We start from the raw sequence: 23217 nt of genomic DNA on the forward strand, positions 1-23217 counted from the left end.
CAAAAAATAGCCGAGCTGAGGTAGGGCCAGAACATCTGGACATCTGGACAACCAGGTACAGCATCTTCATCTGCCATGCTTAGTGGCTGCCCTACCGTACCTGTGTAAAGTATTTATCATAAACAACTAAAGAATTAGCTCAGTAATTCATCTTTTAATAATATAGTAATTAGTTTAGTAATAACATCATTTTAATGTACTTACAAACAGAAAAAACTTAAAAATTATGACACATTTCCCTTAAAGCATTGAAATAACATTCTAGGATGATTCCAGAATATTAAGATCTATTTTACAACAAATATTTATTTATATCTATAATCTGCTTGTTGTTTCTTTATCCTTATTCCTCATAGTGAGATAGTCTTTGGAATTCATCTCTGGTCTGAACAGTAAAATGAAACATTTAGGAAAAAACATACATATCAACAATGCCCAACTAGATGCCAGGATGGCGAATACCTCCATGGCGACTGTATATTTACCCTGGGTGCTGAGATAGGCTGGAATAAAAGATATCCAAACACACAGAAAGGCCAACATACTAAATGTTATAAACTGGGCTTCATTAAAACTGTCTGGCAGTTTTCTTGCCAAGAAGGCCACTATAAAACTAATAGTAGCCAGAAGAAATAGATAGCCGAGCATGGCCCAGAAGGCGATGGGTGACCCATTATTACAGTCGACTATAATAAGCTCTGGTTTATCTTCAGTGTTGTATTGTGGGAATGGAGGAGCCACTGATATCCAAGTGATACTCAATAATAATTGTAGAAGAATGCAGATAGAAATGATTGAGTAGGAGACTCTTAGGTTGGTCCATTTTCTTAGACTGCTCCCAGGTCTTGTGGCCATGAAAGCAAAAACCACCACGATCGTCTTGGCCAATATACATGAAACACAGAGAGTGAATACCAGACCAAAAGACACCTGACGTAGAAGACATTTATCATGATCAGGGTAACCAATAAATCCTAAGGAGCAGAAGAAGCAGAGACTGAGAGATATCAGTAGAAGACAACTTAGGGAGTAATTGCTGGCTTTCACGAGTGGTGTGTTCCGGCCATTAAAAAAAAGCCCTAAGATAAGAGCTGGAAATATCGAAGACGTTATACTGATAGCAGCTAAGCTGGCTCCTAATATATCTTCATAAGACAGGCACTCTGTGGGTTTAGGGAGGCACCTGGATTTTTCAGGATTTGGCCATTGGTCCCATGGACACCTGAAGCAATTCAAGGAATCTAAAATAAAAAAAAATTAAAAATTAAAATAATTGTTTGTGGGGTATTAGGTTTTTGTGGCAAAGTGTATGTCCGTGGTATTTTTTGACATACTTCCAATAGATTTGACCAACTTGTGACACTTTAAAGACGTTCAGTGGTATATAGTGCCATTGGCAGTGTTTTACTAGAGTGTTTTATTAGATGCATCATGATAGAATAGCACAGTTAAAGGGACTCTGTCATCTGCAGTAACCCATTGGTAAAAGATTGTAGTACAGTACTGATTAGAATGATACTTACTGATCCATGATCCATTCTTTTTTCCCTACCTATATTCTTTTTCTTCCTTCATATGCTAAGTTGGAGCTTTGTGCACAGAGGGCATTCTCAAGCCCCGGGTGCACGGTGACTCCTGTTGTAAATCAGTGCTTCCTTCCCTTTGCTGAGTCTCCTATGCTGCAGAATTGAGCTCTACTCTGCAGCAGAACAACTCTCCTCTGCAATGACATAGAAATTTCACTTCATACCCGCTGCACATGTGGAGGAGAGGTGTTGTGCTGCAGAGTAAAGCTCGGGAACCCCTTCCATCCACCAAGCTTTTCATTAGCAAATGAAGAAAATAAGAAGAATATCAGTGGAACAAAAGCATGTATTGGGGATAGGTAAGTATCATTTTCATCAGTATCCCTAGCTCTACAAGCCTACACCAATAGGTTATCACGTACAGAAAATAAAAGTGTAGCACCCTGATAAGGGTGAAAGGCCCCCCTTTCACCTATATTGGGTGAACTGGCACCTTTGAATACATTTGACATGTGCACCGGGAGCTTTCAGAATGAATACACCAAATGTGTATTGCAAAATGTCCTGGAATTATAGAACTGACAGGATTGATAATAATATGCAAGTGCACAGCAAATGCAAGAAATGATAACAAGTATTAAAGGGGTACTCCGGTGGAAAACAATGTTTTTCATATCTACTGGTTTCAGAATTTTAAACAGATTTGTTAATTACTTCTTTTAATTTTTTTTAATCCTTTCAGTGCTTATCAGCTGCTGTATGCTCCAGAGGAAGTTGTGTAGTTCTTTTCTGTCAGATCACAGTGCTCTTTGCTGGCACCTCTGTCTGTGTCAGGAACTGTCCAGACAATGAGTAAATCCCCATAGCAAACCTCTTCTGCTCCGGGCAGTTCCTGACACAGACAGAAGTGTCAGCAGAGAGCACTGTGGTAGGACTGAAAAAAACTACACAACTTCCTCTGAAATATACAGCAGCTGATAAGTACTGGAAGGATTACGATTTTTATATAGAATTTAATTACAAATCCAAAAGTAAAAGAAAAAGGGAAGGTTATGTGGAGATCACACTTAAATATTCCCTGAGGTCAAATGGACAAGCAGCTATACCCAAGCTGCAATATACAAATGTAGAAAAAGAGGGTTTTTTTGTGTCCTGCTGGAGGTCCGGACAAAAAAAACCTCTTTTTCTAAATTACATATCCGTTTAACTTTCTGGCATCAGTTGATTTAAAAACATTTTTTTTTAAATCCACCGGAGTACCCCTTTGTTATCATTTTTTTAAATTATTTGTATATAATTAGCATGTTTCTCCCTGGGTACCCCTTTAAGTAGGAGGGCCACATGCAGAAATACAGGCACTTACATGTCTTGGCATGATATTAATTAGGTTATTAATGGTTGTCTGAGGAATTTTTTGGCACGATAAATCCACATAAGTGAAAATCATCAAGAATGGCCGCTGGCTGCTCTCTCTGCAATTGCTGACCAATAATGTTGCAGATATGCTGGATGGCAAACAAGTTCAAAGGTATGGATGGCCAGCAATATGCTTCCTGGCATTGTCAAGTTAACCTGTTGGGGACGGAGGGTGTTCCTATACGCCCTACGCCCACTCCCTTTCTATAATGCGGGGCCACGCCGTATTGGACCTCATTTGCCAAGTGGATGCCCAGGTACTTAGTCTATCCAAGTCATCTTGTAACTTATACACATCCTCTATAGACTGTACCATGCTATAAAGCTTGGTGTCATCTGCAAAGATAGAAACAGAGCTGTTAATACCATCCTTCATATCATTAATAAATAAATTATACAAGAGAGGGCCGAATACTGAACCTTGGGGTACACCACTAATAATCGGGGACCAATCAGAGTACGAATCATTGACCACCACTCTCTGGGTACGATCCTTAACCTTTTAAGGACCCATGACGTACCGATACAACATGAGACCCTGGTAATTAACCCCTTCAGGACGGAGCCCATTTTGGCCTTAAGGACCGGAGCGTTTTTTGCACATCTGACCACTGTCACTTTAAACATTAATAACTCTGGGATGCTTTTAGTTATCATTCTGTTTCCAAGATTGTTTTTTCGTGACATATTCTACTTTAACATAGTGGTAACACTTTGTGGTAACTTGCATCCTTTCTTGGTGAAAAATCCCCAAATTTGATGAAAAAAATGAAAATTTTGCATTTTTCTAACTTTGAAGCTCTCTACTTGTAAGGAAAATGGATATTACGAATACATTTTTTTTTGGTTCACATATACAATATGTCTACTTTATGTTTGCATCATAAAATTGATGTGTTTTTACTTTTGGAAGACACCAGAGGGCTTCAACGGTCAGCAGCAATTTTCCGATTTTTCACAAAATTTTCAAACTCAGTATTTTTCAGGGACCAGTTCAGGTTTGAAGTGGATTTGAAGGGTCTTCATATTAGAAATACCCCATAAATGACCCCATTATAAAAACTACACCCCCCAAAGTATTCAAAATGACATTCAGTAAGTGTTTTAACCCTTTAGGTGTTTCACACGAATAGCAGCAAAGTGAAGGAGAAAATTCACAATCTTCATTTTTTACACTCACATGTTCTTGTAGACCCAATTTTTTAATTTTTACAAGGGGTAAAAGGACAAAATTTTTACTTGTATTTGTAGCCCAATTTCTCTCGAGTAAGGACATACCTCATCTGTCTATGTAAAGTGTTCGGCGGGCGCAGTAGAGGGCTCAGAAGCGAAGGAGCGACAAGGGGATTTTGGAGAGTACGTTTTTCTGAAATGGTTTTTGGGGGGCATGTTGCATTTAGGAAGCCCTTATGGTGCCAGAACAGCAAAAAAAAAAACACATGGCATACCATTTTGGAAACTAGACCCCTCGGGGAATGTAACATGGGATAAAGTGAACCTTAATACCCCACAGGTGTTTCACGACTTTTGCAAATGTCAAAAAAAAAATAAAACATTTTTTACCTAAAATGCTTGTTTTCCCAAAAAATTTTAATTTTTAAAAAGGGTAATAGCAGAAAATACCCCTAAAAATTTGAAGCCCAATTTCTCCTGATTCAGAAAACACCCCATATGGGGGTGAAAAGTGCTCTGCTGGCGCACTACAGGTCTCGGAAGAGAAGGAGTCACATTTGGCTTTTTGAAAGCAAATTTTTCTCTGGGGGCATTCCGCATTTAGGAAGCCCCTATGGTGCCAGGACAGCAAAAAAAAAAACCACATGGCATACCATTTTGGAAACTAGACCCCTCGGGGAATGTAACAAGGGGTTAAGTGAACCTTTATACCCCACATGTGTTTCACGACTTTTGCATATGTAAAAAAAAAATAATAATTTTTACCTAAAATGCTTGTTTTCCCAAAAATTTTACATTTTTAAAAAAGGTAAAAGCATAAAATACCCCCCAAAATTTGTAACACAATTTCTCCCGAGTACGGCGATACCCCATATGTGACCCTTAACTGTTGCCTTGAAATACGACAGGGCTCCAAAGTGAGAGCGCCATGCGCATTTGAGGCCTAAATTAGGGACTTGCATAGGGGTGGACATAGGGGAATTCTACGCCAGTGATTCCCAAACAGGGTGCCTCCAGCTGTTGCAAAACTCCCAGCATGCCTGGACAGTCAACGGCTGTCCGACAATACTGGGAGTTGTTTTACAACAGCTGGAGGCTCCGTTCTGGAAACCGTGGCGTACCAGACTTTTTCATTTTTATTGGGGAGGGGGGCTGTGTAGGGGTATGTGTATATGTAGTGTTTTTTACTTTTTATTTAATTTTTTGTGCTAGTGTAGTGTAGTGTTTTTTAGGGTACAGTCGCACAGGCGGGGGGTTCACAGTAGTTTCTCGCTGGCAGTTTGAGCTGCAGCAGAAAGTTTGCGGCAGCTCAAACTTGCAGCCAGATACTTACTGTAATCCTCCGCCCATGTGAGTGTACCCTGTACGTTCACATTGGGGGGGGGGGGGGAACATCCAGCTGTTGCATAACTACAACTCCCAGCATGCCCGTTAGCTGTCGGTGACTGCAGAGAGTTGTAGTTTTGCAACAACTGTAGGCACACTGGTTATGTATCACTGAGTTTGTGACCCAACTCAGTGTTTCACAACCAGTGTGCCTCCAGCTGTTGCAAAACTACAACTCCCAGCATGTACGGTGCATGGTGTACGGTGACTGCTGAGTTGTAGTTTGCAACAGCTGGAGGCACACCGGTCGTGAAACACTGAGTTAGTAAGAAAAAACTCTGAATTTCACAACCAGTGTGCCTTCAGCTGTTGCAAAACTACAACTCTCAGCAGTCACCGACAACAAATGGGCATGCTGGGAGTTGTAGTTATGCAACCAGCAGATGCACCACTACAACTCCCAGGATGCACTTTAGCTGTTTGTGCAAGCTGGGAGTTGTAGTTATACAACAGCTGAAGGTACACTTTTCCATAGAAAAAATGTGCCTCTAGCTGTTGCAAAACCATAAGTCCCAGCATGCCCATAAGGGAATGCTGGGAGTTGTGGTGGTCTGCCTCCTGCTGTTGCATAACTACAGCTCCCAGCATGCCCTTTTTGCATGCTGGGAGCTGTTGCTAAGCAACAGCAGGAGGCTGTCACTCACCTCCAACGATCCAGCCGCATGGTGTCAGTCCCGCCGCCGCCGCTGCTCCTGGGGCCCCGATCCCAACATTGACGCCGGGGATCGGGGTCCCCAGCACCCGGGGTGCACGTCCCGCTCACGTCCTCCGGAAGAGGGGCGGAGCGGGTGCGGGAGTGACACCCGCAGCAGGCGCTCTGATTGGTCGGCCGGTAATCCGGCCGACGAATCAGGGCGATCGTGAGGTGGCACCAGTGCCACCTCACCCCTGCAGGCTCTGTCTGTTCGGGGCCGTCAGAGACAGCCCCGAACAGCCAGTAATTCCGGGTCACCGGGTCACTGGAGACCCGATTGACCCGGACTGAATTGTCCAGCGATCTGCGGCGATCGCCGACATGGGGGGGCATAATGACACCCCTGGGCGATATGCCGGAATGCCTGCTGAACGATTTCAGCAGGCATCCGGCCCCGGCTCCCCTCCGGCTAGTGGTGGGGGCCGGAATTCCCATGGGCGTATGGATACGCCCTCGGTCCTTAAGGTCTCGGGATGCAGGGCGTATCCATACGCCCTATGTCCTGAAGAGGTTAAGGACCCATGATGTACATGTACATCTGTGGGAATTTCGGTGCCACGCGCGGGGTGGGGACCGGACTGGGGTGACTGCTGGTATCAATCAGCAGGCACCCCATGCAAATCACTGCAAGAATTCACACCGATGATTTGCGGTGATTCCGGTGATGCAGGTCATGTGTGGCCCGCTGACCCTGAGATGCGTGGTGATTGGGGGTGTAGAACACACCCCCAATCACCTCCTGTATCTATGGGGAGGTGGCAATTTCGTCACCTCCCCAGGATCGCTGCTATCGTCTGTCCAATAGCAGCCAGCAGGGGAGGGGTTAATGACCTCTTCTCTTCTCGCTGCTCTGGCGGCTAACTGAGTTCAGTCAGCGGGCAGAGCTGCAAGAAGGGGCAAGGAACACCCCCCTCTGCCGAGATCAGAGCCCCTCAGGAAAGAAGACCCCTTCTTAGAGCAGGGAAAGAATACACTAAAGAGACATGTAGGACTGTAAAATGAAAAGTCAGCCCAGTGCTCTAAAAACACAAACCCTTCCCCCTCATACCACGACTTAAGCCATGCATTTAACTCCCTAAGCTCCCGCTATGTTTCCTGCGGTGCACATGGCACTTAAGTACTTAAGTATATTTATTAACCCTGGTGCGTTCCAAGATCAATGGAACGCACTTACCAGTTCCAGTATAGCCCACAATGATATGCGCACATCTCTTCGTTCTATTCTATTCACTATATCAGGTCTCTATGTTAGCGTTCCATACCGGAGGATAGTGACACGCATTCGTCACTTCCGGCTACATCTGTGGAACACACACGTCATTTCCGGAGGTGCCGTTTGCATAGCATTATGCGCTCCCTACCTTATATGGGTGGAGCGCATGCGCTATGCTTACTTCCGGAGCCGGGGCAATGCATACATGGCATCCCACATGGCATCGGGGATGGCGTCTTTATGTTATCACTAATGGCGCCAGGAATTACGCTGGACCTCAGGATGATACAGGTGTGTGAATTAATTATCAAATCCCTCACATATCTTTCACTATGATATAAAAGGAAACATCAATGCGCCCAGTGTTAGGGACGCACGGCATCCATGTACACCTCAGCTATGGGGATATGCTCTCATATCATCATCCATATAATTTCCCTACATAGCATTTAATCTTATATCTGTTTGACTCCCTCCTGAGGAACCCCAATACCATTTAAAATGGGGGGGAACGCGTAGAGGAAGAACATTTTTTTTTATCTTTGGTTTGTTATATCTATTTTTGAGCACATTATCTGCACTGTGTTTTTATGCTTAGTCTGTAAGTGGTGATGCATCATCATTAGGGCTTCCTATGACTGTATAGGGTTATACAAGGCTGTAGAGCGGACAGTCAACAGTTCAAGTGGGGGCTCATGCTCGACTGTTAGGCAGGGTGAGTGCAGGATTGGAACCATAGGGTCAGATGCAATATTGCATGGCTTATTTCTTGTACCATCTTTTCAGTGGAATGTACCTTACTACATTCCCTGGTTTTGCTATCATCTCCTCCTGCGACCACCTGCAAAAACTGTAAGTGACCATCTACCACATCAAAGTTTTCGGATATCTTTATTTTATGGTTTACTAATCATTGTTATGCATTCATATGCCTATTGTATCCATTAATAGTTATGTGCAGGATATGCATGTGTTTAATATTGTGTATCAGGGTGGATATATATCACTATACTTCAGGTATATTGATTACTTACTTAAAAGAAGCTACATATTTTCTCATGATGCATTATTTTTTGGCTATGTATGTAATTTAAATATTCATAGTCCGGGTATACACCTTACAGACTACATTCAATAGCCTCATTATCATATTTTGGTGCATTTTCGAGGATCTCAATCAAAGTTATATTTCAAAATTAATACTTACAGGGACTTTAAGCTCCTAATTTTACCTCCTGCTTTTTTAAACTTTTGTTTTTGTAATTTCACCATTATATCCTCAGCTGCACTTTTATCCACAAGCTATCTCAACCAGAGCAGGACTATCTCCACCAAAGCAGGACTATCTCAACCAGAGCAGGACTATCTCAACCAGAGCAGGACTATCTCAACCAAAGCAGGACTATCTCAACCAGAGCAGGACTATCTCAACCAGAGCAGGACTATCTCAAACATGGCTTACCCTAGGAAAAGGCTATGTATTAACCCCTTAAGGACCAGGCCATTTTACACCTTAAGGACCAGAGCGTTTTTTGCAAATCTGACCACTGTCACTTTAAACATTATTAACTCCGGAATTCTTTTAGTTATCATTCTGATTCCAAGATTGTTTTTTCGTGACATATTCTACTTTAACATGGTGGTAACATTTTGTGGTAACTTGCATCCTTTCTTGGTGAAAAATCCCCAAATTTGATGAAAAAAATTAAAATTTTGCATTTTTCTAACTTTGAAGCTCTCTGCTTGTAAGGAAAATGGATATTCAAAATAAATGTTTTTTTTGTTCACATATACAATATGTCTACTTTATGTTTGCATCATAAAATTTATGAGTTTTTACTTTTGGAAGACACCAGAGGGCTTCAAAGTTCAGCAGCAATTTTGAAATTATTCACAAAATTTTCAAACTCGCTATTTTTCATGGACCAGTTCAGGTTTGAAGTGGATTTGAGGGGCCTTCATATTAAAAATACCCCATAAAAGACCCCATTATAAAAACTACAACCCCCAAAGTATTCAAAATGACATTCAGTAAGTGCATTAACCCTTTAGGTGTTTCACAGGAATAGCAGCAAAGTGAAGGAGAAACCCAATTTCTCTCGAATAAGCACATACCTCATATGTCTATGTTAATTGTTCGGCGGGCGCAGTAGAGGGCTCACCTTTAGGGGGGGCATGTCACCTTTAGGAAGCCCCTATGGTGCCAGGACAGAAAAAAAACACATGGCATACCGTTTTGGAAACTAGACCCCTCGGGGAACGTAACAAGGGGTAAAGTGAATCTTAATACCCCACTGGTGATTCACGACTTTTGCATATGTAAAAAAAAAAAAATAAATGTTTTACCTAAAATGCTTGGTTTCCCAAAAATGTAACATTTTTAAAAAGGATAATAGCAGAAAATACCCCACAAATTTGAAGCCCAATTTCTCCCGATTCAGAAAACACCCCATATGGGGGTGAAAATTGCTCTGCTGGTGCACTACAGGTCTCAGAAGAGAAGGAGTCACATTTGGCTTTTTGAAAGCAAATTTTGCTCTGGGGGCATGCCGCATTTAGGAAGCCCCTATGGTGCCAGAACAGCAAAAAAAAAAAACACATGGCATACCATTTTGGAAATTAGACCCCTCGGGGAACGTAACAAGGGGTAATGTGAACCTTAATACCCCACAGGTGATTCACGACTTTTGCATATGTAAAAAAAAAAAAAATGTTTTACCTAAAATGCTTGGTTTCCCAAAAATGTTACATTTTTAAAAAGGATAATAGCAGAAAATACCCCCCAAAATTTGAAGCCCAATTTCTCCCGATTCAGAAAACACCCTATATGGGGGTGAGAATTGCTCTGCTGGTGCACTACAGGTCTCAGAAGAGAAGGAGTCACATTTGGCTTTTTGAAAGCAAATTTTGCTCTGGGGGCATGCCGCATTAAGGAAGCCCCTATGGTGCCAGAACAGCAAAAAAAAAAACACATGGCATACCATTTTGGAAATTAGACCCCTCGGGGAACGTAACAAGGGGTAATGTGAACCTTAATACCCCACAGGTGATTCACGACTTTTGCATATGTAAAAAAAAAAAAATGTTTTACCTAAAATGCTTGGTTTCCCAAAAAGTTTACATTTTTAAAAAGGATAATAGCAGAAAATACCGCCCAAAATTTGAAGCCCAATTTCTCCTGATTCAGAAAACACCCCATATGGGGGTGAAAATTGCTCTGCTGGTGCACTACAAGTCTCAGAAGAGAAGGAGTCACATTTGGCTTTTTGAAAGCAAATTTTGCTCTGGGGGCATGCCACATTTAGGAAGCCCCTATGGTGCCAGAACAGCAAAAAAAAAAACATGGCGTACCATTTTGGAAACAAAACCCCTCGGGGAACGTAACAAGGGGTAAAGTGAACCTTAATACCCCACAGGTGATTCACGACTTTTGCATATGTAAAAAAAAAAAAATGTTTTACCTAAAATGCTTGGTTTCCCAAAAATGTAACATTTTTAAAAAGGATAATAGCAGAAAATACCCCACAAAATTTGAAGCCCAATTTCTCCCGATTCAGAAAACACCCCATATGGGGGTGAAAATTGCTCTGCTGGTGCACTACAGGTCTCAGAAGAGAAGGAGTCACATTTGGCTTTTTGAAAGCAAATTTTGCTCTGGGGGCATGCCGCATTTAGGAAGCCCCTATGGTGCCAGAACAGCAAAAAAAAACACATGGCATACCATTTTGGAAATTAGACCCCTCGGGGAACGTAACAAGGGGTAATGTGAACCTTAATACCCCACAGGTGATTCACGACTTTTGCATATGTAAAAAAAAAAAAAATGTTTTACCTAAAATGCTTGGTTTCCCAAAAATGTTACATTTTTAAAAAGGATAATAGCAGAAAATACCCCCCAAAATTTGAAGCCCAATTTCTCCCGATTCAGAAAACACCCCATATGGGGATGAAAATTGCTCTGCTGGTGCACTACAGGTCTCAGAAGAGAAGGAGTCACATTTGGCTTGTTGAAAGCAAATTTTGCTCTGGGGCCATGCCGCATTTAGGAAGCCCCTATAGTGGCAGAACAGCAACAAAAAACCACATGGCATACCATTTTGGAAACTAGACACCTCGGGGAATGTAACAAGGGGTAATCTGAACCTTAATACCCTACAGATGTTTCACGACTTTTGCATATGTAAAAACATTTTTTTTTTTACCTAAAATGCTTGGTTTCCCAAAATTTTTACATTTTTAAAAAGGGTAATAGCAGAAAATACCCCCCAAAATTTGAAGCCCAATTTCTCCCGATTCAGAAAACACCCCATATGGGGGTGAAAAGTGCTCTGCTGGCGCACTACAGGTCTCAGAAGAGAAGGAGTCAGATTTGGCTTTTTGAAAGCAAATTTTGCTCTGGGGGCATGCCACATTTAGGAAGCCCCTATGGTGCCAGAACAGCAAAAAAAAAAAAAACATGGCGTACCATTTTGGAAACAAGACCCCTCGGGGAACGTAGCAAGGGGTAATGTGAACCTTAATACCCTACAGGTGTTTCACGACTTTTGCATATGTAAAAAAAAAAAAAACATTTTTTTAACCTAAAATGCTTGGTTTCCCAAAAATTTAACATTTTTAAAAAGGGTAAAAGCAGAAAATACCCCCCAAAATTTTTTCTCCCGAGTACGGCAATACCCCATATGTGACCCTAAACTATTGCCTTGAAATACTACAGGGCTCCAAAGTGAGAGCGCCATGCGCATTTGAGGCCTAAATTAGGGACTTACATAGGGGTGGACATAGGGGTATTCTACGCCAGTGATTCGCAAACAGGGTGCCTCCAGCTGTTGTAAAACTCCCAGCATGCCTGGACAGTCAGTGGCTATCTGGCAATACTGGAAGTAGTTGTTTTGCAACAGCTGGAGGCTCCGTTTTGGAAACAGTGGCGTACCAGGCGTTTTTCATTTTTATTGGGGAGGGGGGCTGTGTAGGGGTATGTGTATATGTAGTGTTTTTTACTTTTTATTTTATTTTGTGTTAGTGTAGTGTTTTTAGGGTACAGTCACACGGGCAGGGGTTCACAGTAGTTTCTCACTGGCAGTTTGAGCTGCAGCAGAAAATTTGCCGCAGCTCAAACTTGCAGCCGGATACTTACTGTAAACCTCCGCCCATGTGAGTGTACGCTGCACGTTCACATTGGGGAGGGGGAACATCCAGCTGTTGCAAAACTACAACTCCCAGCATGTACGGTCTATCAGTGCATGCTGGGAGTTGTAGTTTTGCAACAGCTGGAGGCTCCGTTTTGGAAACAGTGGCGTACCAGACGTTTTTCATTTTTATTGGGGAGGGGGGCTGTGTAGGGGTATGTGCATATGTAGTGTTTTTTACTTTTTATTTTTTGTTAGTGTAGTGTAGTGTAGTGTTTTTAGGGTACAGTCTCACAGGCAGGGGTTCACAGTAGTTTCTCACTGGCAATTTCAGCTGTGGCAGAAAATTTGCCGCAGCTCAAACTTGTAGCCGGATACTTACTGTAAACCTCATGTGAGTTCACCCTGTACGTTCACATTGGGGGGGGGGGGGGGGACATCCAGCTGTGTCAAAACTACAACTCCCAGCATGTACGGTCTATCAGTGCATGCTGGGAGTTGTAGTTCTGCAACAGCTGGAGGCACACTGGTTGTGAAACACCGAGTTTGGTAACAAACTCAGTGTTTTGCAACCAGTGTGCCTTCAGCTGTTGCAAAAGCTACAACCCCCAGCATGTACGGACAGCGGAAGGGCATGCTGGGTCTTGTAGTTATGCAACAGCTAGAGGCATACTACTTTGGCTGGGGATGCTGGGGATTGTAGTTATGCAACAGCTGGAGACACACTGGTTTGCTACTCAACTTCAGCTGTTGCAAAACTACAACTCTCAGCAGTCACCGACAGCCAACAGGCATGCTGGAAGTTGTAGTTATGCAACCAGCAGATGCACCACTACAACTCCCAGCATGCACTTTAGCTGTTTGTGCAAGCTGGGAGTTGTAGTTCTACAACAGCTGAAGGTACACTTTTCCATAGAAAAAAATGTGCCTCCAGCTGTTGCAAAACTATAAGTCCCAGCATGCCCATAAGGGAATGCTGGGAGTTGTGGTGGTCTGCCTCCTGCTGTTGCATAACTACAGCTCTCAGCATGCCCTTTTTGCATGCTGGGAGCTGTTACTAAGCAACAGCAGGAGGCTGTCACTCACCTCCTGCTGCTGCTCCACGCCGCATCAGGTCAGTCCCTCGACGCCGCTCCTGGGGCCCCGATCCCAACATTAACGCCGGGGATCGGGGTCCCCAGCACCCGGGGTGCACGTCCCGCACCCGCTCACGTCCTCCGGAAGACGGGCGGAGTGGGTTGCGGGAGTGACACCCGCAGCAGGCGCCCTGATTGGTCGGCCTCTGACGGCCCCTATCAGCCAGTAATTCCGGGTCACTGGAGACCCGATTGACCCGGAATCGCCGCAGATCGCTGGACTGAATTGTCCAGCGATCTGCGGCCATTGCCAACATGGGGGGGCATAATGATCCCCCTGGGCGATATGCCGCGATGCCTGCTGAACGATTTCAGCAGGCATCGGGCACCGGCTCCCCTCCGGCTAGCGGCGGGGGGCCGGGAATGGACAGGACGTACTCCTACGTCCTCGGTCCTTAAGGACTCGGAAACGGGGGCGTAGGAGTACGTCCATTGTCCTTAAGGGGTTAAAAGTCTTGGAAAACTTTTTAGGAGCATTTTCCCCCTAGGAAAACCCCTTTCTATATTTTGGAAATGTGTAAGGGAGTTTGAGTTAAGGGGTACATTATCTTTTTGGGGCTAGAGATATATTTTTGTTGTTGAATATTACCTGTCTGATTTGAGATCTCCCCCTGTAGACATGGAACACAGGCGTAACAACATGATGGTTTCCCTTGCAGGGCGACCTTTCTGAATCCCATGATGCACCTGTCACTACAGTCTGAGGAAGGGACCTGGGAACAGTAAACATTTTATTTCATGATTTATCACTGAAGAGTTCAAGTCAGTTTAATAAGATTCCGTATAAGTGATATCATATAATGTGCACATAGCATAAATGACCATGAGAGGGTATCAGAGTGTCACGATGCCGGCTGGCAGGTAGTGGATCCTCTGTGCCAGAGAGGGATTGGCGTGGACCGTGCTAGAGGATCGGTTCTAAGTCACTACTGGTTTTCACCAGAGCCCGCCGCAAAGCGGGATGGTCTTGCTGCGGCGGTAGTGACCAGGTCGTATCCCCTAGCAACGGCTCAACCTCTCTGGCTGCTGAAGATAGGCGCGGTACAAGGGAGTAGACAGAAGCAAGGTCGGACGTAGCAGAAGGTCGGGGCAGGCAGCAAGGATCGTAGTCAGGGGCAACGGCAGAAGGTCTGGAATCACAGGCAAGGAACACACAAGGAACGCTTTCTCTGGCACTAGGGCAACAAGATCCGGCGAGGGAGTGAAGGGGAAGTGAGGTGATATAGGGAAGTGCACAGGTGTAAACACTGATTGGAACCACTGCACCAATCAGCGGTGCAGTGGCCCTTTAAATCGCAAAGACCCGGCGCGCGCGCGCCCTAGGGAGCGGGGCCGCGCGCGCCGGGACAGAACTGACGGGGAGCGAGTAAGGTACGGGAGCCGGGGTGCGCATCGCGAGCGGGCGCTACCCGCATCGCGAATCGCATCCCGGCCGGAGGTGGTAACGCAGCGCCCCGGGTCCGTGGAACCGACCGGGGCGCTGCAGTGAGGGAAGTGTAGCGAGCGCTCCGGGGAGGAGCGGGGACCCGGAGCGCTCGGCGTAACAGTACCCCCCCCCTTGGGTCTCCCCCTCTTCTTGGGGCCTGAGAACCTGAGGATCAGACTTTTGTCCAGGATATTGTCCTCAGGTTCCCAGGACCTCTCTTCTGGACCACAACCCTCCCAATCCACTAAAAAAAAAAGTTCTTCCCCTGACCTTTTTAGAGGCCAAAATCTCTTTGACAGAGAAGATGTCCGAGGAGCCGGAAACAGGAGTGGGAGGAACAGATTTAGGAGAAAAACGGTTGAGGATGAGAGGTTTAAGAAGAGAGACGTGAAAGGCATTAGGGATACGAAGAGAAGGAGGAAGAAGAAGTTTGTAAGAGACAGGATTAATTTGACACAAAACTTTAAAAGGACCAAGATAGCGTGGTCCCAACTTATAGCTCGGGACACGGAAACGGACATATTTAGCGGAGAGCCATACCTTGTCTCCAGGGGAAAAAATGGGAGGAGCTCTTCTTTTCTTATCTGCGAATCTCTTCATGCGAGAAGAAGCCTGTAAGAGAGAATTTTGGGTCTCTTTCCATATGGTGGAAAGATCACGAGAAATTTCATCCACAGCGGGCAGACCAGAGGGCAAGGGGGTAGGGAGGGGGGGAAGAGGGTGACGGCCGTACACCACGAAAAACGGAGATTTGGAGGAAGATTCAGAGATTCTGAAATTATACGAGAATTCGGCCCAAGGTAGAAGATCTGCCCAGTCATCCTGGCGGGAGGAAACAAAATGTCGTAAATAGTCACCCAAGATCTGGTTAATTCTCTCTACTTGTCCATTGGATTGAGGATGGTATGCAGAAGAAAAATTTAATTTAATCTTGAGTTGTTTACAGAGAGCCCTCCAGAATTTAGACACAAATTGGACGCCTCTATCCGAGACGATCTGTGTAGGCAACCCGTGAAGACGAAAAATGTGTACAAAAAATTGTTTAGCCAACTGAGGCGCTGAAGGAAGGCCAGGAAGAGGGATGAAATGTGCCATTTTGGAGAATCGATCAACGACCACCCAAATAACAGTGTTGCCATGGGATGGGGGAAAGTCAGTAATAAAATCCATACCAATCAGAGACCAAGGTTGTTCGGGGACAGGTAGAGGATGAAGAAAACCAGCGGGCTTCTGGCGAGGAGTCTTATCCCGGGCACAGATAGTGCAGGCTCGCACAAAGTCCACCACATCAGTCTCTAGAGTCGGCCACCAATAGAAGCGAGAGATGAGTTGCACAGATTTCTTGATGCCCGCATGACCTGCGAGATGGGAGGAGTGACCCCATTTGAGGATCCCAAGGCGTTGGCGTGGAGAAACAAAGGTCTTCCCTGGAGGAGTTTGCCTGATGGAGGCTGGAGAAGTGGAAATCAGGCAGTCAGGAGGAATGATGTGTTGAGGAGAGAGTTCAATTTCAGAGGCATCTGAGGAACGAGAGAGAGCATCGGCCCTAATGTTTTTATCAGCAGGCCGAAAGTGAATTTCAAAATTAAATCGGGCAAAGAACAGAGACCACCTGGCCTGACGAGGATTCAGCCGTTGGGCAGACTGGAGGTAGGAGAGGTTCTTGTGATCGGTGTAAATAATAACTGGAAATCTTGATCCCTCCAGCAGATGCCTCCATTCCTCAAGTGCTAATTTAATGGCTAGAAGCTCTCGATCCCCGATGGAGTAGTTCCTCTCCGCCGGAGAGAAGGTCCTGGAAAAAAAACCACAAGTAACAGCATGCCCGGAAGAGTTTTTTTGTAGAAGGACAGCTCCAGCTCCCACTGAGGAGGCATCAACCTCCAATAGGAAGGGTTTAGATGGGTCAGGTCTGGAGAGCACGGGAGCCGAAGAAAAGGCAGACTTGAGTCGTTTAAAGGCGTCTTCCGCTTGAGGAGGCCAGGACTTGGGATCGGCATTTTTTTTTGTTAAAGCCACAATAGGAGCCACAATGGTAGAAAAATGTGGAATAAATTGCCTGTAATAATTGGCGAACCCCAAAAAACGTTGGATGGCACGGAGTCCGGAGGGGCGTGGCCAATCTAAGACGGCAGAGAGTTTATCTGGGTCCATTTGTAGTCCCTGGCCAGAGACCAAGTATCCTAGAAAAGGAAGAGATTGGCATTCAAACAGACATTTCTCTATTTTGGCATAGAGTTGATTATCACGAAGTCTCTGAAGAACCATACGGACATGCTGGCGGTGTTCTTCTAGATTGGCAGAAAAAATCAGGATATCGTCCAGATATACAACAACACAGGAGTATAGTAGATCACGAAAAATTTCATTAACAAAGTCTTGGAAGACGGCAGGGGCGTTGCATAGACCAAAGGGCATGACCAGATACTCAAAGTGTCCATCTCTGGTGTTAAATGCCGTTTTCCATTCATCCCCCTCTCTGATGCGGATGAGATTATAAGCACCTCTTAAGTCCAGTTTGGTAAAAATATGGGCACCTTGGAGACGATCAAAGAGTTCAGAGATGAGGGGTAGGGGGTAGCGGTTCTTAACCGTGATTTTATTAAGACCGCGGTAGTCAATGCAAGGACGTAGAGAGCCATCTTTTTTGGACACAAAGAAAAATCCGGCTCCGGCAGGAGAGGAGGATTTACGGATAAAGCCCTTTTTTAAATTTTCTTGGACGTATTCAGACATGGCAAGAGTCTCTGGGACGGACAGAGGATAGATTCTGCCCCGGGGTGGAGTAGTGCCCGGGAGGAGGTCAATGGGACAATCATAAGGCCTGTGAGGAGGTAGAGTCTCAGCTTGTTTTTTGCAAAAAACGTCCGCAAAGTCCATATAGGCCTTAGGGAGACCGGTTACATGAGGAAGCACAGGGACACGGCAAGGTTTACTGGGAACCGGTTTTAAGCAGTCCTTGGAACAAGAGGGCCCCCAACTCTTGATCTCCCCAGTGGACCAATCCAGGATTGGGGAATGGAGTTGAAGCCAGGGAAGTCCAAGAAGGATTTCAGAAGTGCAATTGGGAAGGACCAACAGTTCAATCCTCTCGTGATGAGATCCGATGCACATTAGAAGGGGCTCCGTGCGAAAACGTATAGTACAGTCCAATCTTTCATTGTTTACACAATTGATGTAGAGGGGTCTGGCGAGACTGGTCACCGGGATGTTGAACTTGTTGACGAGAGAGGCTAAGATGAAATTTCCTGCAGATCCAGAGTCCAAGAAGGCCACAGCAGAGAAGGAGAAGGCAGAGGCAGACATCCGCACAGGCACAGTAAGACGTGGAGAAGCAGAGTAGACATCAAGGACTGTCTCACCTTTGTGCGGAGTCAGCGGACGTCTTTCCAGGCGGGGAGGACGGATAGGACAATCCTTCAGGAAGTGTTCGGTACTAGCACAGTACAGGCAGAGATTCTCCATGCGGCGTCGTGTCCTCTCTTGGGGTGTCAGGCGAGACCGGTCGACCTGCATAGCCTCCACGGCGGGAGGCACAGGAACAGATTGCAGGGGACCAGAGGAGAGAGGAGCCGGGGAGAAGAAACGCCTCGTGCGAACAGAGTCCATATCCTGGCGGAGCTCCTGACGCCGTTCGGAAAAACGCATGTCAATGCGAGTGGCAAGATGGATGAGTTCATGTAGGTTAGCAGGGATTTCTCGTGCGGCCAGAACATCTTTAATGTTGCTGGATAGGCCTTTTTTAAAGGTCGCGCAGAGTGCCTCATTATTCCAGGATAATTCTGAAGCAAGGGTACGGAACTGTACGGCATACTCGCCAACGGAAGAATTACCCTGGACCAGGTTCAACAGGGCAGTCTCAGCAGAAGAGGCTCGGGCAGGTTCCTCAAAGACACTTCGAATTTCCGAGAAGAAGGAGTGTACAGAGGCAGTGACGGGGTCATTGCGGTCCCAGAGCGGTGTGGCCCAAGCCAGGGCTTTTCCAGACAGCAGGCTGACTACGAAAGCCACCTTAGACCTTTCAGTGGGGAACTGGTCCGACATCATCTCCAAGTGTAATGAACATTGGGAAAGAAAGCCACGGCAAAACTTAGAGTCCCCATCAAATTTATCCGGCAAGGATAGTCGTATTCCAGAAGCGGCCACTCGCTGCGGAGGAGGTACAGGAGCTGGCGGAGGAGATGATTGCTGGAGCTGTGGTAGTAACTGTTGTAGCATAACAGTCAGTTGAGACAGCTGTTGGCCTTGTTGCGCAATCTGTTGTGACTGCTGGGCGACCACCGTGGTGAGGTCAGCGACAACTGGCAGAGGAACTTCAGCGGGATCCATGGCCGGATCTACTGTCACGATGCCGGCTGGCAGGTAGTGGATCCTCTGTGCCAGAGAGGGATTGGCGTGGACCGTGCTAGAGGATCGGTTCTAAGTCACTACTGGTTTTCACCAGAGCCCGCCGCAAAGCGGGATGGTCTTGCTGCGGCGGTAGTGACCAGGTCGTATCCCCTAGCAACGGCTCAACCTCTCTGGCTGCTGAAGATAGGCGCGGTACAAGGGAGTAGACAGAAGCAAGGTCGGACGTAGCAGAAGGTCGGGGCAGGCAGCAAGGATCGTAGTCAGGGGCAACGGCAGAAGGTCTGGAATCACAGGCAAGGAACACACAAGGAACGCTTTCTCTGGCACTAGGGCAACAAGATCCGGCGAGGGAGTGAAGGGGAAGTGAGGTGATATAGGGAAGTGCACAGGTGTAAACACTGATTGGAACCACTGCACCAATCAGCGGTGCAGTGGCCCTTTAAATCGCAAAGACCCGGCGCGCGCGCGCCCTAGGGAGCGGGGCCGCGCGCGCCGGGACAGAACTGACGGGGAGCGAGTAAGGTACGGGAGCCGGGGTGCGCATCGCGAGCGGGCGCTACCCGCATCGCGAATCGCATCCCGGCCGGAGGTGGTAACGCAGCGCCCCGGGTCCGTGGAACCGACCGGGGCGCTGCAGTGAGGGAAGTGTAGCGAGCGCTCCGGGGAGGAGCGGGGACCCGGAGCGCTCGGCGTAACACAGAGAGGGCTGTGTCCATTAAAATCTAACTTCTTAAAAAAATATTCTTACATTATTTTATTAAAAATATATAAAAAATAAATCAGGATTTTTTCTGTAGGGGAATAAAAGGGTGTGGGGAGTATCAGGGTCAAGGATAATTGTCTCTCACTTCCTTTTCTTCATCACTTCATCTAGGATGTCTACCATTCCACACTCCTTACCCTCTCCTCTCTCCATCCTTCACTCCTTTCTTCCTTCACTCAGTCACTTCTTACAATAATTTATAACCTACTCTAACTCTACATCTCTATTCCTCCCTTCTTCACTCTATCTCTCGAACTTCCTCTCTTCCTCCTTCCCTCCCTCACTCACTTTCTGCCTCACTTCCTCTCTATCTCCTTTCATTATTTCCTTCTCCATTACTCCCTCCTTCTCTTATACCTTCATTCCTTACCTATTTTATTACTTCTTTTTCTTACTCACTGTTTTCTGCCTTCATCATCTCTTTCTTCACTCTCTTCTTCCTTTCTCATTTTTTTCTCTCCCTCCCCTTTACTGTTTTCTTTCATCACTTCCTACTCTACCAATAACTTTTTAGTCCTTCTTGCATAACCTCCTTTAATATTCCCTCCTCTTTGCACATCTATTTCTCAGTAAATTTTACTTGAAAATCCTGGGACCCAGTAAAAGATATACAATGTGTCATTTATAATAATAGCATCTTTAAATTTGGCAAAAGGGACTTGGGGACCTTTCCATTTCCCTCCATCTCTCTCTATCCATATCTCATTCACTTCCTTCTTGTCCTTCTTTCCCATTAGTCCTCCATCCCTCTCCATTCAGCAATCAGGTGGGCAGTGGATCATATGCCCTGCAGGCCGGTGCCCCAGTAGATACTAAGGCCGGGGCTGCCAGTGGTGTACTGATCATTCATTAGCTGCATATTCATTCATTAGTTGCATATTCAAAGTGCTGCAATTTCTAAGTGCATTGGACATTGCAGGAGACTGACTTGGAGTTTTCAACTGCAACATCTGTGTTTTTGCTGACCGCTGCTTGAGAACAGGTAAGGAATTTGTTCAGGTGTTAGCTATTGTGTGTTTGCTAATGGGCATAGCTCATTAATCCCTTAACGTCCAAAGACGTATATTTACGTCCTTGGCCGGCTCCCGCGATATAACGTGAGGTGACGCGGTGACCCCGTATCATATCGGGTCGGTCCCGGCATGTAACTCATGCCAGAACATGGGGTGTGCAGTGATCATGGTGCCGCCCGCTATTAACCCTTTAGATGCGGCTTTCAAAGTTGAATGCCGCGTCTAAAACTAAAGTAAAAGCTTCCCGGCTGCTCTGTTGGGCTGATCGGGACCACCACAGTGAAAATGCGGTGTCCCGATCAGCTAGGATGCGAACGGAGGTCCTCTTACCTTCCTCTGGCACGTCCGTTCAGCGATTGATTGCTCCAAGCCTGAAATGCAGGATTGAGCAATAGACCGCCGATAACACTGATCAATGCAAAGCTATGGCTTTGCAGTGATCAGTGTATAAGATCAGTGTGTGCAGTGTAATAGCCCCCTATGGGAGCCATAACACTACAAAACAAAAGTGTAAAAAAAAGTTAATAAATGTGATTTAACCCTTTCCCTAATAAAAGTCCAAATCACCCCCCTATTTCCCATTAAAAAAAAACATGTAAACAAAAATAAATATAAACATATGTGGTATTGCCACATGTGTAAATGTCCGAACTATAAAAATATATCATTAAATAAACCACACGGTCAATGGCGTATGTGCAAAACATTTTCCAAAAAAGCATATTTTTGGTCACTTTTTATATCATGAAAAAAAAAGTGATTAATAAGTCCGATCAATACAAAAATGGAACCGCTAAAAACATCAGATCACGACGCAAAAACTGAGCCCCCATACCTCCCCATACACGGTAAAATAAAAAAGTTATAGGGGTCAGAAGATGACAATTTTAAACGTATAAATTTTCCTGCATGTAGTTATGATTTTTTCCAGAAGTACGACAAAATATATAAGTAGGGGATCATTTTAATCGTATGGACCTACAGAATAAAGATATTGAAAGGTGTCATTTTTACCCAAAAATTTACTGCTTGTATACGGAAGCCCCCAAAAGTTACAAAATAGCGTTTTTTCTTCCATTTCATCAGACAATAATTTTTTTCCCTGTTTCGCCATAGATTTTCGGGGTAAAATGACTGATTTAACTGCAAAGTAGAATTGGTGGCACAAACAATAAGCCATCATATGGATTTTTAGGTGCAAAGTTGAACGAGTTATGATTTTTAAAAGGTGAAGAGTTAAAAACGAAAGTGCAAAAATGGAAAAAACCCGTGGTCCTTATGGGGTTAAGGTACTACATTTGTTTTGGGGGAGGAGCTTGTGAGGGAGTGTGTGTATATATAGGCACCTACTCATTAGCAGGCCTAATTCATTAGCTGCATATTCAAAGTGCTGCTATTTCTAAGTGCATTGAAGAAATATTGCAGGAGACTGACTTGGAGTTTTCAACTGCAACATCTGTGCTGACTCCAGGAACCCCTGTTCTACTACCTCCCGGGAAGGTAGTTTGCCGCAAAGCAGATGGTCTACGTCAGGTTTGGCTCCAGACTTCCCACTTCTCCCACCATGCTGATTCCCAACCATTCTACCACCTTACTGGCTCAGCTGCTGCCTCACGGGCAACCTGCAACCCTCTTCTCCTGATGATGATGAAGCCCCTTCTGATGTGTCTGCACGTCACTGATGTCCTCCTCAGGTTCCTCAACAGTGTCATCTGCAGGAGCCTGAATGCTCGAAACACCACCTCCCACACCACTCTCCTCATCACTACTTGCCTGCCTAGTGGAGGAAACGACGGATGTCTCCTCCAATTCTTGGCTGGGCAGTAGCTACTGACTGTCCTCTAGTAGATCATCCGCACTAAATAGTGGAGCTGAACCCACAGCATACGATACTTCTGTGGAGGAGGGAACAGCATAGGACAGAGGCAGTTGGAAGACAGGGAATGCTCCGGGGCCATGCCAACTGAGGGTTGTGTCTGAGGAACCCACCGACTG

At 45.5% G+C, this 23217-nt stretch overlaps 1 protein-coding gene across 1 annotated transcript in view; it reads right to left on the reverse strand.

Moving 5' to 3' along the window:
• Positions 1 to 315: 315 nt before the first annotated feature.
• The window catches only part of LOC130367288 (extracellular calcium-sensing receptor-like), a 66275-nt gene continuing 43373 nt past the window's right edge, over positions 316 to 23217 (reverse strand). Inside the window, exons 6-7 of the mRNA XM_056569694.1 lie at positions 14260 to 14383; positions 316 to 1241 (exon numbers count right to left, since the gene is read on the reverse strand). Of these exons, the coding sequence (XP_056425669.1) occupies positions 316 to 1241; positions 14260 to 14383 (1050 nt within the window). The remainder of the gene's footprint in view (positions 1242 to 14259; positions 14384 to 23217) is intronic.

This window comes from Hyla sarda, chromosome 4 (assembly GCF_029499605.1).
Source record: "Hyla sarda isolate aHylSar1 chromosome 4, aHylSar1.hap1, whole genome shotgun sequence".
Taxonomy (NCBI): Eukaryota; Metazoa; Chordata; class Amphibia; order Anura; family Hylidae; genus Hyla; species Hyla sarda.